Below are 18,066 nucleotides of genomic sequence, written 5' to 3'. Positions count from 1 at the left end.
GTCATATATACGCATAATTAAAACAATTTGCATTGCTATCATATTGGCAAGGATTTTATCAGTACTGATGGTAAAACAGAACCAGCAGCAATTTTAAAGCAAAAAACAAGTTAATTACTCCTCATATGAATGTAATAATTTTCTTTACTCACAAGGTTTGTAAGTCATTAGGCATGATGTCTCTTTTCTGTTTGACTGGGATAAACAATTAATTGGAATTATTATGATCAATTTTAGTGGCCTTTGGAGCAGGCCCATACTAAACAACATTGACTTTTCTTTCATCCACATTCCCTTGCATAGAACAGCCCCTAATAATTATGTGAAATAACATTATTGTGCAAATAGTTAACGAAAAAGGAATGCAAATATATTGGACCTGAATTAAGAATGAATGGACCAATCCCCACCTATAAAGCCACCATGCATTAATGAAGAATGGTTTTACAGTATTTAAGTAAGTCTACTTGCAAACAATTATGTTAAGTAACAGCAAGAACATCTGCCAGTTAGTTTACAAATTTAAGATTATTTTAGCACAAGTACACTTAGATGGTAGCAAGTGCCACCTCAGCTGTCGTTTATGAACTGCCATGTGTTGTGTTGCTCTTTATTAAGTTATACTTCTACAGGTGCTACTCTGTTTACATTGTGTTTGAGAGGAACTGACAGGCTGAGCAAATAATTCTGCTAAGTATTAGCATGGGGAAGAGCCATCGGATATTCTTTAAAACACAAAGAGAAGAATCTAACCAGTGAACCTCAAAGACAGATTACTCTGTAGCCATACAGAGGCAAGAAAATATACTTCATACTGAAGGAAAAAATAGAGAAGCAATTAGAAAGAATGGAATAGGGCAAGACCTACTTTTTTTTTTAAATCAGGAGAATGTGATTTTCAAATATTAGCTCCAGTTAATCTCTAGATTTTAGCTCCAGTTGTCACAAGAAAGAAAAAAGAACCACTAAAATAGTCAATAAAGATCAAAGGGGAACAAAATTATGTCTGAAGGCAGAAGCACTGGAATCAGTCCTGGACCAGAGACACAGATATTCACCAACTGGAGACATTGCCCACTCTGAATTATGATAAGAGATTATGTATTTCGCAGTTATTTTTAATGCAGTGACTTTTTCAATAACATGAAATTGCAAATTCTTTCAAAGTACTAAGAGTCATGCCATTTAGTAGGTATGGAGAAAGATGGTATATTTAAAAGAAAAAAAGTATGTTTCCTCCACCTTTTTACTGAACTTAGTGATGCCAGTTTTCACAAGACAAATGGTATTATGAGTTGCACTAATAAAACCCAGGTTTAAAAAATACATATCACAAGCAATTTGTGATAGCATGCAATTTCAACAGATACTTGACAGATTCTTAACAGTAACTTGCTGTTTGCTTCAAAAGCCAGTTCAGATAGCCATGTTATTTACACATATATGTAACTTAAGCAGTTCCTTTCCTTAGAAAGAAGGAAGGAAGGATTGAAGTGAGTGATAATACCAGTATTCTGGTTGTTCATACACCTTTTGAGGCATGTTGTAGTTGGGAATTTTAAAACCACAGAACAGTTTTTAGATAACACTGATGTAATAAAATAGTCAAGGGGGATCTCATAATTTTTGAATCTTGCTATCTTATCAATTACAGTCTAACTACTGAGAAGTTGACTTATTTGCAACAAATACCTGACTAGAAAGTACTACTGAGATATGCAATTTACACATCTGACTATACCATTTTGTTTACAACAAACTTCAATATCTTTCAAATGTAGTGCCCTCTCTATTAGCTCTCTTTCATGATCTAGAATGTACTTGCTTTTGGTACTCAGAAAGAAAAACATAAATAAAACTATCCCCATTTTTGCTGTCAAATCCTGTTTCAACAAATGTGTTTATAAATTTAAATTTATCTGTCTTCTAAGAAAGCAAGCCATTCAGAATGACAGTAACTTTACAAACCACAGAAATAACTTCAGTTTCTGTATGTAAACACATTGTCTCACAATATTTCTTAAAAACATCCTCTATACGGTGTCTTTCCAAAAATTTTGATTGATTCAGCCACTGCACAGAAGACTCCTGTAACTGGTTAAACACGCTGGGATGTCAGATTTTCAACATTAGATTTTCCTGTTCCTTTTCAGTTATATCATCAAAAATGAGGCAGAAATGGCTCTACTCATCAGAAGTAAGGTCTAGCAATATGACACTGGCAATTCTTTTTGATGATTTCTCCTCCAGAACTGCTTTTGGAGTTTGCATTCTGTACAGTGAAAGGTCTCTAGATTAGTGTTCCAAAGCTCAAATCCATGGGTTTTTTTTTTTAGCAAACATTTTGTTTTCTATCTGGTGCCTGTTTGTGTGACTGAATCACGTAACTACAGATGCACAAGTAGTTTGACTTGATGTGCTCAGAACTGTATTGCAGCACAGCATGTGCCACATTGGGTTATCCAAGTATTTTATCTAATCTAAAAATCTTTGTACAGCAAAGGACCACATGGAATATTTTAGAGGAAGGTAAAATGTTTCATCTTAATGTATCTTGTAAAAGTTTGCAAATATTGTACATGGTGAAATGGTAGAGAAAACATCTGGGAATGAACCCAAAACTTTGGGGCATATGCAACTACAACTGTTGATTTTCATTTATTGGCCTAATTTCATCTCTATCATGCTTATGTAAATCTACTGTACAGACATCACAGAGTGACCTTTGTTTACGTCATCTTACCAAGAGAAGAAGCCAGAAATTTAATTTCAGAAAAGTAGAGCTAGAAATCACATTTGCTTCCAGGTGAGATGATAATTTCACAACTCTACTTTTATTTCCAGATTTGCATTTGTTATTCCAGCAGAAAATGCAGTATTCTGGAATACTTCAGTGCTCTTCTATGTCAAGCTGATACTTTTATTTCTATTTTTAAAAATAAAGTTTATGGCCCTTCATACGTTCTTACATAAACGTGCATATATTTGTGCAAAAATATGTTATTTTCTTGGGTTATACACCCTGCTTGAAAACTTCCTACACATGACAAATATTCATCCATGTTTCCTAAAAGTACTTAGTACTTGACTAATCACATTCTCATTAGCAGTAAGACTAAGTAAGAGAAAAGTAATTTCCCCTTCGAAGAACTAATTTCTCAGAGCTGATGAAATTATGCATTTCTTAACCAGTGGTTCTTACACTGCACTACAAACTATCCTTCATGGACATGAATAGTATTCCAGACAAAACATACATTTAAATTGAATTAAGTGTACTTAATAGTCATTAGGCACAAACCAACATTTTTAAAAATTTGAGTTTATCCCCAGACCAATAATTGCAAAGCTAGGACATGTAGAGTTAAGATTAAACGTTAAAGACATCCAGGTATGCTAAGATATGGAAAACTTCAGAATGATACTATGCATTAACTGTCTGATTATGGCCAAGGCATTTAGTGTTGGCAGTTTTAGATTAGATAAACTGATTGTAAACAAATGGTTCAATTTCTCTCCCTTCCTTAAAGAGTAAACTGTGGAACTGTTCAATAAATAGCAATTAAATAGCACCATTAACTACTATACCAGTGTCCCCTACTAAATATCACTTCACATTCCAGACTTAAAGGCAGCATCAGTTCTACACAATTAACTCAAAAAAGTAATGATTAACCCTTTTTCTTTTTAAAACATATCTTTGTACTAAAATATACTGGCCTGAGGTGGAGAATGGATAATAAAAAGCATGAGGTGCAAGAGGGCAAAATCCCTTTCTAGCCAGACCCCCAGCAATAGCAGTAAGATTCTCAACATTCAAAAAAAAAATTTGTTCCTTCTCAGTCCTGGAGTTGGAAGGTTTAAAAAACCCTATGTTTTTAGCACTAAAAGAGCTGTTAAATAACTTTCAAAAATTCCTAACTTGTATTAGTTGTATCTCACTTCATTCAGAAACTTTCACATCTGAATTCTTTTAACTAATTATATTTTACGTTATATTCGGAGTATGAATGAAAAAATGTAAATGAAAAATAAAAAACATCTAAGATACTTTTGAACTTCAGTAACAGATACCTAACACTTAAGCTGTAAAACATCAGATAAACACAGAATCACAGTAATACTCTCCAAAAGGCATAATTTGGTCCATTCTGCAAATGCAATTCATAAGGGGTTAGCAGACTTCTCACTCCTAGAGGTTTCCTATCTTCTCTATCCTGCAGCTGTTTACCTGTGTTCTGTGAATGACAAGAGTCTAGAAAGCACATGTGGAAGGTACCGTAATTTATGATATTTTGAGTGTACAGGAACTTTAAACAGATCTGGTGAAATCTTAAAGTCACTGAAACAAATAACAAACATTTCCATGAGTAACAGTAAAATCAAAATATGGGGGATGTTACTATTTTGTTTCCAGAAATCACTACGAGACTTTGGTACAGTGCAGACTCAGTGTTAAAAGTAAGTGTGCATTAAAAATGCATCACTTTAAAAGCAAGCATTTCTTTTCTCTGTAGCAAACCTGTTGACATCTAATTTAATTCTGTGCTCCCCTGATTTTGAATAATAAACAAGTCTATCACCACTGAATTTTTGGAGTTAGAAAAAAGCATGTACTGAAATAACATGTTTTACAGGATTTTGCAATATTTGACCAGTCTTTATTCCTAGCTCCACTCAACACAGAATGTGACTCATTACGGTCAATGAGCTTTATATGGTCATGAAAAATATAACACGGATGATTTAGAAACTGTGTGTACCAACAATGACCTTATGCAAATTTGCACTGTGAGACTGAAAAAGCAGAACCAACCTCACTGGGATCATTGTCACAGTAATAACACTGGTATTGTCATGAGTGTATGATCATCAGAGTAACATCATCTGGCTACTGTGGAGTAGGTAGTGCTTATAGGAAAAGTGTATTCTGCATCCTAATGCAGTACAAAGAACTCCAATGCAGAATGTAAACAGGCAGAGAAGAGGAAAAAGACAATCCTTAAATGAAACTTGTAAATAACTTCTTGACACATTCCTGTGTGCTTATGAGGCACTTCTAGCATGAAGGTATTTAGCACCATGAGACTCTCAAGTGCCTTATCTTTCAATGCATGATATAGTATACGCCACACTACATAAAAAGTGTATCCAGCTGGAGGACATGTGGTGAGGACACACCTGCATACCACATCATGTCATGTGAAGCTCCAGGAGCCTGCGCACTCGGGTATAGCAAGGAGCATCCCACCCAGTGTGACTCAGTGCATGTCCCTGCTAGAAAGCTCCATTAGCTGCTGTGCAGTGCATGGTCACTATGTGGCCCCACAAGCCAGGCACACACACCTGGTTGCCTGATTAGGTTAATAACCTGTGTCTGAAACCTGGGATTCCACCCTGAGAAAGGGGCTGTGCTGCTTCACAGCAAACATGTAAGACAGACGCACAATGGCACGGGGTGCAAGACAGGGCCAATGGAGATGAAGTGCTCAAGACTTGACAGGTCTACAGGGGCTGCAGATTACATTTTCCTACTTTAAATAAAATAATATGTATATTTATGTACATAAAACAGATGGTTGTATACGCGGCTGAAGAAACATTGTGTGAACGAATTACAACTAAGTCCTCTCTTCACCATCTGTTTTTTAACCCAGTGAACTACCTCCAGGTTTGCAACACTGAAATAATCTGTTCTACATGAAAACAGAGGACAGTAAAAAGTAACATTAGACAGAGCTTTATCTTTTGTTTACCTTCCACCTGATAAACCCTGAATGGTTCTGTTCCCTGCCTTTGATTGTTTTGTCCTCATATTTCCTGCCCAGAGTTTACAAAACAGCATTATTGAACAGGCAGATAAGAAGCACACCTATTTGTTTAATAACATCAAGGGAGGAAAAGTGCTGGCTCATCCATTTTGTTGTTCAGTTGCTCAAAAGATCAAAATACCAATTAACTTGCTGGCTTAGAAAATCTTTGATATCCTCACATTTACTGACATTTTGAAACTCTTGTTCATACTTGCCTAATGTCTTTTTGATTATGAACAAAGACGTGCCAATCTGTTTAGCATTTGACCTGTTTTCTCAAACAATTTTATGTATTCAACTACTTAGTTCCTAAAAACACTCGACTAGTCACGGCTGTAAGTTGAAGAAAAATGTTTCTTGTTCCATTGATAGCTTTTCTAAGCATTCTTTTTTTTCCCCCCCAAGAGCAAAGCAGAATAGAATTTGTGTAAAAATAAAGCATGAACTGAACAAAGGCACAAGAACATCCCCTCTCCCACACTCCGTTTATATTCTGAACTCAGGAAGTCTTCTATGCTGTTGGGCAAATTGCTAACTCTTCCCCCCACTTCCCTTGTCATGTTGACTTTCTTTCCTGAAGGAATGACATCAAGTTGGACTAAAAACTTGGGGAGTATCTGACAAGATGTTAAAAACAACTTGCCCTTATCTGCAGGAATGGAAAGCTACAGTCAGCGCTGCTTTTATTGCCATTACTTTTCAAGCTTGTACTCAAATTCAGTGCACTTTTGAATGAAAAGAACCTACTGATAAGAGGAGGCCTAATTTCCTCCAAGTTTACACTAATTTCAGTGGAGTTAGTTCACTTATGTGTAAATTGGATAAAATTGAAGGTTAATAATTCTGCCTTCAGCCTCTTCAGGTTGTTGCAAACATGTATTAGTGATCACAAAAGTGAATCTCTTTGTTAAACCTGCTTCAGAATGGCGTGACCTTACAAAAATTAGTCATGTAACAAAAAAAAGTTGGGGGAGACAATGACTGAAAATTAAATTGCTTTGATGGACAAATGAACACATTAGTTATCCTTCCTGGGATATATATCTCTAGTGTCTTCTTATTACATATTCATTTGGCATACTAATATATTATAAAGCAGAAAATTTAATATTTTTTTATAATTAATTGATTAAGCTATGGTTTATCATTCAACATCTCTCAGTGCAAGGACCACAGATTTCCAAGCCCAAGTGACTGATTTACACATGTAAATTTACCTGATCTCTGGGTTTTAGAAAGGCCTGTGAAACTATTTATGTCTCTTCTTTCTCAAAAATGTAAATAGATACTTCCCTCTAGCATCATATAAATGACTTGTTTTCAGTAGATTCATTAACTCTATATTGTCTGGATGAGCAACCTCCAGTTCAGAAAATATCACTAAATGCTTGATTTAGCCATTCACTACTTGTTTCTGCTGTTGAGTAGTTGATTGTTTAACGGTACCGCTTCTGCTCCATTAGTGAATTATCAATTCTACAGACTGGAAAACAGTAAATACTGCACAAACCCGTATTTTAAATCTAGAGGAAACTAATGATTACATAATCATACTGTCATCATAAAGACAATAATATTTCCTGAATCAAATTTATAACTTTGAGATTGAGAATAGATTAAAGCTAGTAAGAGTAGTCATAACTAGACCGAGGTCTAGTTATAATTCACGGTATCTCCAAGATAAAAGACTACAAGACTGCAAAGATATTATGAGGAATATTTCTAAATCTAAAGCTTTTATATCAGTTCATTCTTAAGCATGTGCACATTCTTCATATGATGGCTGAAGGTCATTGACCTTCCAAATCCTTGTATTATCTGAGCATGATGGATAATTTCCACTTGTTGCCTCTACTGAGGGAATTACGGGGACAGGCTTGCTACTGAATACTAAGTGGTCACTGCTGGTCTCATACTGACTTTCTCCATTAGAGCTCAGCTACCTCTTGTAGCCTTTATCTCTGACAGTCACTGCTTTCATTAGAGAATCAGACCATACGTGTACAAACCAATGTTCGTAGATCTTTCCATACTTAAACACAGACTATATTTTATTGAATGGAGTTTTAAAACAACAGCCATGTTATAGAAGTCTTACCTTTTCACAAACTCTTCAAAGGGGATGCGATGAGAATACCCTTTTCGACGTATTTTGACAGTTTCCAGAATTCCAGTGTATCGTAGCTGCAGTAGAACTCTCTCATGAGAAAATGTCAATGCTTCTCGATCATCGTTAGGTTTAATGCAGCGGATAAAGTGAGGCTGTCCAACAACCATTTTCGATAAAAGATCCATGAGGGAATACTAGTGAGGAAAACAAAAAAGATGCACACACGTGACAAAAAACTGCAATGCAACTACTTAAGCAGGAGATACATATTTGTAAACGGTATGTAATGCTTGATTATATTTTAATCTGTACTGTTAATCTGCATTGAAGTTTTATTAATTTTTAAGCTTTTGACTAAAATCCAGAGCCTATTAAAAGTTTTCAATTGTAGGGAAAAAAAATATTATTCTAGTCCTTATTTCTTACTTCTCACACCTTTCTCTTCGTCTCTCCTTATACCACATTTCTGTTGAAGAAGGCCCATATTAAAAAAACCCAAACAATCTGAAAAATGTCCTAACTATAATTCTACTGTAGGCACACTTGACCAATCAAATATAGGAAGAGAAGAGAAGAATAAGCTTTACTGTGAAACGAACACTCACAGAAATTCACAGAAAATCATAGGGAAAGGGTTGTAAGAAGCCATTAGTTCAGTCTTCTGCCCAAAGACAACACTAGATGGATCTGTACCATTTCAGACACATCTCTGCTTAATCCATTTTTCAGAATCACTGAGGATATAGACGGTACAACCTCCCTGGACAATCTGCTGAAGTGCTACATTATCATGACTATTCATAATATTCTTAACATCTAACCTAAATCTTCCTGCTGAAACGTAACCCCATTATTTCTTTTCCTAGGCACCCTGGACATAGACAACAATTTATTCCATTGCATTTTACACTAAAAAGAAAAGAATGTGATCAGATCATATATATCTGCTTTTCCAATGACTCCTCTGAATACCGATACTTTTGCTCCATCCTCACCTCATTAACCCGCTGTAGGATAAGTATTTGTTGCAAATACACTCAATCTCAAAATCACATACATTTCCATTGACTGTGGTCACTTTGCTGTAGGCTGCACCCATATTATGATGTACTTTTACACTCACTCCCCCACTCCACTTTTTTTTTTTTTTTTTTTTTTACAGTTCCTACACAGCTGACATCTGCGTAGTTCTTTGCAAGAGCAGTCTAAATCCACACTTGTATTACTAGGGAAGTCCAAACACGTGTCCTTCTACGCTCAGCACTGGGGTAACGTGTCTGTGTACATCAGCTTCTATGCCTTTCCTTACACTATTTTGCATGACAGAGAAAACAGGTATTCCGCCACAGCATGATGCTTTGAGCCACACTTGCTAGCACAGCGCTGTGAACTTCCCCACTCTGCATGGTACAAGTGCAGCCCAAGGACCCACTGCTCAAAACTTTTCCATCCTGCAATGTCTGGAAGAAAAAAACATTAACTGACAGCCTTGGATTGGCATGTGGGATTCCTGACTCCTAACCTTCTAGTTCCAACATTCTCAATGCCTTTTCCTTTCCTGTTTGATTTAAACACACGTGCAGAATATACATTACCCCAGACAGGATTACTGCTGATAAAATGACAATCCATATGATTTAAAACAGTACTTCCAAAACATGGATTGTTTTTACTTATTGGCACAAATGACAAATCTTAGTCTTTACAAGTAGGTATGCCTGAGCTTGTGAAAAAATATGAAAGCTTTAGTAATGACAGCTATTTTATTTGCACAAAATCAGTTTTCTCTTCATAAAGAGACTGTTCTAGATCTCTAGCATTTTAGATGGAAATAGTGTAGACTCTAGATTCTGTTACCAATGTACTTGGTGAAATTATAAAAGTACCAGCACAAGCAAACAAAAAGAAAAGGAGCAAAAGACAATTTATGAGTCTACAAAGGCCTTCAACAGAATAAAAAAATACTCTTATTATTCTCTTCAATCTCACAATCCCACAAATATTTTAGATATATCTATTGTTCTTATCACCAAAATGTTCATTTACAATTTAACTTTTGTACCCTAAAATAGGAAGCCATAGTTTGCCGCTTCATGTTAGTTGTTTCCTCAGGGTGTCGCATAACCTCCATCGTATCAACCTGGAAGACAAAACTCAGGTGTTAGAGCTGTTCCAGAAACACTGCAGACCCACCCCACCTCACCCATGAAAGCTGGGTTCAGTTTTTGCTATGGTCATTCCTTCGTGTGTGAGTACTTCAGAGTACTTTATCAGAGGTAGCAAGGCCAGCTTCCAACAGATGCAGGACATGCTCTGATTTCAGAGCGTGCTGTAAGTGTCCTGAATGATTTCACACTTTTTTAATGATAGTATAACACTTGGCCAGTGCAGCAGCTATCAAGATGCAATACCTTATGAATTGATTTCTAAAAAGCTTTTCTCTTATCACCACTACAATGAACTCTGTCGGTTCTCACTTTCTATTTAAGAAGAGTTATCATTTTTGTAATGACCTGGAAGTAAATTGAGCTGCCTCATTTTGCTCAAGTATGGAAAAAATGTTATTGTTGGATAATAAGTGGCAAACAAAGTAGGTAATCCCAGAACGTATAAGTCTTTTCCTTTCTGCTGTTGTGGTTACTATTAGTTACTTTAAATTGCCATTTTGATGCCAAGAATTTCAGCAATCTTACTCTGCTGAACTGCCATAGCTTCAAATACCACTTTTTCAGCATCTCAGAAGAGTTATTTTTAGAGGGTATACATGGAGAGCAAACATATTGCTCCTTGTATATTTTAGTTATATTGTCAGTACAGCTGTTCTTATCAAAATGAAACCAGAATTTATGAATGAGTATAAACATGGTTACCAATCACAAGCAGATTGTGTTGCTGTATTACAGCTCAACAAAATTAAAGAAAATCATCGAGCATCCTGTTTGCATGGAGCATTAACAACATTTTAGCATTCACTTGCTTTGTGGCAGTTTACCATCTGCTCTGACCAGGTGGCATTTGTATAAACCAGATAATGCTGTTGTCAGCACCTGTGCTACACTTCCTGGACTTTGCTCCATATGATCAGTTCCAACACTCACTGACTTAAGACCACTCTTCTGAACACTAAAAGTAATTGCTGAAAGATTACAGTTCTCAATAAAGTAACTGTGTCTCTTACCTTCAGGAGATATTTAGGAGACTGCATGCAAAATATAAAGGAAATGAAGCACTAAGTAGTAATAGATCAAGAAAATGGATTTTGTGTTGGGAAAGAAATCAAAAGAAAACTTGTGAAGACAAGATTCAGAACACAGATGGTGCAGAGGGAGACAGATTTCCATACGGGCGACCATAAAAATTTCAGTATGTTATTGTAATCTGTGATGTTCTAGCCCAGAGTGTTGTACATGCTTTAGTACGCATCTCAAACTAACACATGAGAAAAAACAAAAAGATGCACTTTGATTTCAGTTTTAAGGATGTTAACAGAAAACTCTGTAATATATCCCAGGAAAAATGCCTTATCAGCACAGATAACAACAAACATCTTAAGAGGTCACCTGACAAAGAGATCAGAACAGCAGGCATGTCCATGGGGAAGGATATGGGAATGTTTCAAAACTATCTTGGCAAGACAACTGCTTTTTGAGAATTGATATCTAAATCTCTAGTAAAGGTCAGGTAGAAAACAAAAGCCATACCAGTGAATGCTGACAGTAAGTTCAGAATAACTGGTAGCATTTAACGTTAAAAGAGAGAAAATTTAATCATAAATAACATCAAATCAAGGGCAAAAGCAAATCATTTGAGGACTGCACTGAAGCCCAAATGCCCATGAATTTGAGCTTCTAAATTGGGTTCTTATCTGTCTAGAAAAGCAGAGACTCTTAGTGACACATCTGGAATATCTGCTGGCCAATAAAGGGTGAGTTTATGCTCTACCTTTTGGGCAGCAGGATACTGTAAGCATCTCCCTTTCACAGCTGCTTATTTTCACCAAACCTGTAGAATCTTACGATCTTTGAGACTGCCACTCTGTCAAATATGGTTTACTACGGCCTGCTGGGTTCAAAAGGATTTTGTTTTGGTTTGGTTTTTTTTTGGGGGGAAGGGAGTGAACACATAGAAAGACAGATGGTCAGAATCACTTACACGAGGAGATGTAATACATTTTTTTCTCAGAAAATCAGGGTAAAACCAGTATCGTGAGATTCCGTTTTCTATGGATGGAGCTGTAAATTCAGGTCTGTGCCATCTGTAAGGACCACGATAAATTTCCAAATCTTTTTGACAATAAAAATTTGAAGTATCCTTTAGAAAAATTCTGATAGACCCTGAAGCTAGGGAGAGCTTCCTGTAAGAATTTGTAGAAGTTTTGTCTCTGGTTAATTTATAACACTGCATGTCTATGAAGCCATGCAGTTTTATGGTAGGGTAATAATCGCGTGTACAACAGGCAATAGGCTTTATCACAACTGGCATGGCAGAAAATGATAGAACATAATAAGAATGTCATGATATAATCTTGTGTTCTAAATCACTAGCTACTCCTTTTAAAGTAAAATGAAGAATATTTCAACTGTTAAGTCACACTTTTACATGACAGTAGTAGTGACGTACAATATACATTTATATGATTACAACTGAAGTGGAAAACAGCTTGACCTACAAAAGATTGTTCCGTCACTAAAAAAAAAATTGCTTATAATAGTTTTGAAACAATATTAAAAGAATGATTTATGACATCATGTCACCTTATGAAGTCACTGGAAATTATTACTTTCACATATTGACCACACCTGCTTCTGGCACGGTATGAAATACTGTAAAACCAAAAAACAGGTTCAGCAAAAAAGCTCACTGATTAAATAATACATGAAAATTTCCAACCTTCCAAACAAAATTATTACATTTGGATTTTTTTTAACAAATTGTAAAATAGTAATTTAAAATCTTTTTCCTGAAGTTGTTTTAATTACAAGTTTTATGAAATCATAAGGAAGATTTTTTTCAGCTAAAAACTATTTCAGTTAACATTTTCTGAATAGTTCTGCACTTATGCATGGCTTTTAGCTCCTTTAAAAATTTGAAGGATGAGTAAAAGCCACTTAAACACTACTTAGTAACTGACTGTGTTTATTAAAGCTCTAAAAGAGAACTACTCTATTCCGTTCCAGCTGTATCAATAAAACACATGCTTAGAAAACTTATGTTGAATATAGCTGGATGTGGAACACAATGTGTGTATAATACAAGAAAATTGGAAAGGCCATTATCTGTCCTTCAGCACTGAACGTGTTTTATACCAGAGAGGAAATAAATCTCTGAAATTGACATCTGTATTTGCAGGTACAGTGAAGGATACAGATGCCTGGGTGACATGAATTACTGTATCAACATTTGAGCATGAGCTCCTAATAACAGGAGAGAATGAAACGAAATAGAAAACCCAGAACATAAAATTCTGTAGACTTTTGAACAGTTGCTGTTACCACATTTGTTTTTAAAAATTATTATGTTTGCTTTGGAGGCAAAAAAACCCCCAGATCTGAACCCTTAACTAAGCTAACTCTAACAGTACTACTTAGGAAGCAGGGAGGGGGCGTACATGCTATCAGCTTGGGACACGTGAGTTTCCTTCACAAATTAAGTGTACTCAGTTGGCAAAACATCCTATTAACTACTGTAAAATTATCCCATCCTTTTGCAATTATGTCATGTATTTTTATGGCAAAATTCAGCAGCATTTAAATTCTACAGTTCTTTGCAAAGAATAGTGTTTTTGCCGAGTCGTTCTTTTCTGGTCATCTATCAGTCACAAGTGTCCCGTTTTTTCACTTTCAACTTGAATAATAAAGGACAGAAAATTTATTTTTATTTGGCCTTTCATACTGCTAGATACACTATTCAAATTTTACCAAATTACACCTCTTTCTAGGCCAAAATTGCCAGAGGAACACCTTGGCCCCATTGCAATAAAGAGGAATATTGCTGTCAATATCAATGTAACTGAGACTTCACTCCAAAAGTTTAAAGATTAATCAGTAGTAAATCGATTCTTCACTGGGTTCTATAATAGGGTCCTAACTAAAACTGGAAACAGTGCTTCCTGCTGAGGTGCATGTTTTCTGATAATTAAGGCAGACACTCATTTCAGAAGAACGTCACTATATACCTACATGAGCTAAGCATCATGTCCATAGTCTCGCTGTAATATTTTATGAACAATTGCCTGTCTTCAAAGGGAACACTACTAACCTTGATACGCCCAGCACTAAGCTGTGGAGGCAAAGACCTAGATGCTGCTGTCACTCTGGCTCTCGCTTGTGCCAAATTTCCTGTTCAAAAAGAAAGAAATAAATACTGCAAAAACTGTTCAAGAAGCTTATCAGGGAAGAATTTGTATGGTGGAAAATCAGTTTGTACAATACTACTAACAACAGCAGTCACCACCACACTTCTTCCACACCCCGCTCATTACCAATTGTGCCTGCAGAGTATTCAGCATGGGCATGACAGAGTGCAGTGTTGATTTAAAAGGGAGGAAAAAGTCAGTGATAAGGTGGTATGTCACTGACCTTAGCTACTGAGCTGATGAAAACAACGCCAGCACAAAGGCATACAGCTCAATCACTAGTAATCAATTTCTCTGTGACTCATTGAGAGATTTAAAGGAGAAAAAGACAGCAGAAACAATCTTGTTTCTATGAAATCATGTGGATCCTGAAGTGTTTAGACAGCATTTTAAGCTCACGAATGAAAGAGATGAGAAAATGATAAGACAGTATCTTTCTTGACCTTTTGACAGATAGGCCTGCTTAATCCCCAGTCTTATTGTCCCTTGGGGTTTTTAAAGACTGACTCAATTCCTCAGGCAAAAACATATTGTGGTGTCAACTGAAAGACGAGTGCCTTTTTTTTAAAATGTACAGTATGACATGTACTAAACTTTTTCCTCTGTACTTGTAGAAAGCCAAAGTCATCACAAAATAGCTTTTCAAAATAAAGGCTCAGAGAAGAGAGAGGAAGTGATACGGGACTGTGCATATGCAAGACACTCTGTATATTTCAAAGTTTTAGCAAGTCTAGCACAAGATGTCCAAATGTTTTCTCTGGCTATATCTTCAGAGGCTAAACTGTGATTAATAGCATTGAAAGAACCCTTTGAAGCAGGATTGGTGACATCAAAGCCCTAATCCATGGGTGGCAGGATTTTTATAATGAGTGGGAAGCATTTTAACACATTTCAAAGGATTTACAGCATGAATAAACAATAGGCCTCTGCAGATGTACCACACACCTTTCAGAACCAGAACACATAAATAAGTGTCCATTTTAATTTAAATGTAAATAAAGTGTTAACACTTCTTTCAGATGCTAAGTGCCTTTTTTGCATCAACTCCACTGTTTAGCTGTTTGCTTTACAGAAAGCCAGTAACTCTAAACAGTTTTCAGAGTTTTGCTAAACTATATATTACATAACTGGTAAGAAGGCAGAATGGGAGAAACGAAAACCAAGAACACTTAATCGCTGGTAATGATTCCATAAGGGAGCAGAGCAAATGCAACGTCCATATAATACTGAAAGGTATTTTGCTCTTAACTTTCCTCTGAACAAGAAAAAATACTAATCTCCTGAAAACAGTCTGGGGGCCAGCACTCAAACAGAGCAATGACTTTCTTTGGAGCAATTCAAACATTCTCTATTAATTTTAAAAAGTATTTTTCTTTTAAGCTGCTGGCATTGGGAGTGACACAATGCTGAAAAACTGGCACATCATTTCCAGATCTAATGGTGTATTTTACCTGACAGTCTAAATCAACAGTGTAGAACACAAGGTATGTCCACGTTTTTGGAAGCTGCTTTAGGCTCTACTGTGTAGGTTAATGAGAACTGCAAATCTGTTTTGAAAATCATGTATATCTATATACACACATGGTACATATGGTATATACATATATCTCTCTAAAGTTAAAATGAGGACTTTAATGAGCAAGTAGCTGGTGAATTATTTTTTCTCTTAGCTGTAATTTTAATATTTTTTTATGCTAGAAATTACTTTTTTGTGCCTTTTTTGGCTAAAGTAGACAACATAGAAATATTGTTTCATCTAGGCTTCAGCTAGCAAGTCTAAAGCTTGAAAGCCTTGCACCGGAGAACTGATGACACAACATGGGATAAAACAGGGGAACTGGGAGAAGAAACAAACTTGAATGAGATTGTTTAAAATGACTAAATTTTGTTGCATTTTGTAACAAGTTACAAAACTCTAATAACTAAATAAAATTTAGAATAAGACTGTTGTTCAAGGTCCACCACACTCACTGCTGGCATTAGGTTTCTAGGGTTCATAATTAATATCCCTGAGCTCTCCTTTAGTTCCTTACGCAAAACTCAACTTAACATTTCTGATCTGGCAAACCAAGCAAATAAGTAAACCTTTATATTAATCAAAAATCTTTAGTGACTTCACAAACAAAATAAAAAAAAACCAAAACAAAAGCAGTCAGTTCCTACTTAAAAAAATAAAAGCTTTATATATCATGATTTTGTTCATTAGTTACTTCCTTCTAGGAATGGATTCTTATCAGTGCTTATTTAATGTGTCAGGTGAATTCCTATGTAATCACTACCTACTAATTTGTAGCATCAGATAAAATCCAGAGAAAAAAAAAGTTATTAGGATTTTCTTTTCCAGATCAAACACAAAACGATGCTTCAATAAAAGCCTGTGAATTAGTCACCTCAAGTAGTTAATTGTTCAGGAAAATAACTACCTATCTTTAACATGTCTAAGCCATTAAAAGTAATAAACAGAACAAATGTGGTTTGAAAATTAGTCTACATAATAAGAAATGTTTCACCCAGAGTTAGCATGGTGTTTATAGTCAGTAAACATTTGGTACCTGTCCCTGCATTCGATTTTCATTTACAAGGTCACTTATTACTTTACACACCAAAAATAATTAAATGTTATTCCACTTTCTGAAGAACATCAATATTTGAAGAACAAACATTTTTAGATAATAACATAGCCAATTAAAACTGCCATGGGTTCCCTGAAAGGTTAAACCGGTTAAAGGTTAAAAGACTGCACTGTGTCTTTCAGAAGGCTAGCTTCACACCTATTATATGGTCAACACTTTAGAGAAAATACAAGTGACATCCATGTAGACTTAAATAAAATACTACCTATATTAAATCCAGCTCCATAAAATGGACCAATTAAGTGATTTAAAACCTCAAAATTTCATGAGGGAGGGAAAAGAAGTTAATGGTTAAAATTAGGATTAATCTTTTAAACATGCACATATTTATATTTATTCACATGCATTTCCTTTTCAGTTCAACAGGACTGCTCGCATGAAAAATTAGGGCTCCTACCTATGTGTCTGCCAGAGCAGAGAACAAGGTCTCTGGGATTCATTTGTTTCAGTGGGGGAGGCAGTCAGCCCCAACGTTTCTCTTTTTTTCCTCTATTCAATAAAGTTAGGAATGTCATTAATGCTTTGAGAAGTTTGAGTCATTAAAGTTTGTGAAATGCTCTGAGAGCTTCCAACAGAAAGGGAAGTAGCAGCACAAAAATCTATGCATTCAATGGCTAAGCCACTGTGCCAATGCTCAGCCAAACTCCTTTTGTCTTGAAGCTGTATAGGAGTTCTCACACCTCTGCAAACATATTCTTCACTGCTGCCTCATTTCAGTTAGGTGAGAAAGACAATACTGTCAAAGTGCCGTATCTCTTCTATTATGCAAAGCCAAGCAGAAGTTTTGAAAGTATTTCAAGTATTTACACAGCAGAGAAAGAAGAAATGGGTTTTCTTTTTTCAGGTTGGACTTTGGAAGTGCTCTCAGTCTCAGAAAGGGCTCGTCAGCCTTCCTGGCTTTTCACTTACATCCCTGGCACTAACTCACTGTGTGATCTGGCCAAATTAATGATCTGTCCAGCGTTGACTTTCCATACTAATTACGAAATGTACACTCTCTGGCTGGATGTTCTGATATTACAGTTTGTCAGTGCTTCATTATTCTTAGGTGATGGGTTCTAAGTAGTATCAGGCAAATATTAATAATATTAGCACTGTATTTATAACCTCATTTTGGTTATGTCTGCAATAGATCACTCCTCCCAGAGTAAGAGC

At 35.8% G+C, this 18,066-nt stretch overlaps 1 protein-coding gene across 1 annotated transcript in view; it reads right to left on the bottom strand.

Moving 5' to 3' along the window:
• The window catches only part of MYO3B (myosin IIIB), a 201,752-nt gene that overhangs the window by 73,269 nt on the left and 110,417 nt on the right, over nucleotides 1-18,066 (bottom strand). Inside the window, exons 23-25 of the mRNA XM_064453241.1 lie at nucleotides 14,182-14,261; nucleotides 9,986-10,063; nucleotides 7,912-8,117 (exon numbers count right to left, since the gene is read on the bottom strand). Of these exons, the coding sequence (XP_064309311.1) occupies nucleotides 7,912-8,117; nucleotides 9,986-10,063; nucleotides 14,182-14,261 (364 nt within the window). The remainder of the gene's footprint in view (nucleotides 1-7,911; nucleotides 8,118-9,985; nucleotides 10,064-14,181; nucleotides 14,262-18,066) is intronic.

Source organism: Phalacrocorax carbo, chromosome 5, assembly GCF_963921805.1.
Source record: "Phalacrocorax carbo chromosome 5, bPhaCar2.1, whole genome shotgun sequence".
NCBI classification, from domain to species: domain Eukaryota; kingdom Metazoa; phylum Chordata; class Aves; order Suliformes; family Phalacrocoracidae; genus Phalacrocorax; species Phalacrocorax carbo.
The sequence above is the reverse complement of the archived record's forward strand: the minus strand, read 5'-3'. Positions and strand labels throughout refer to the sequence as shown.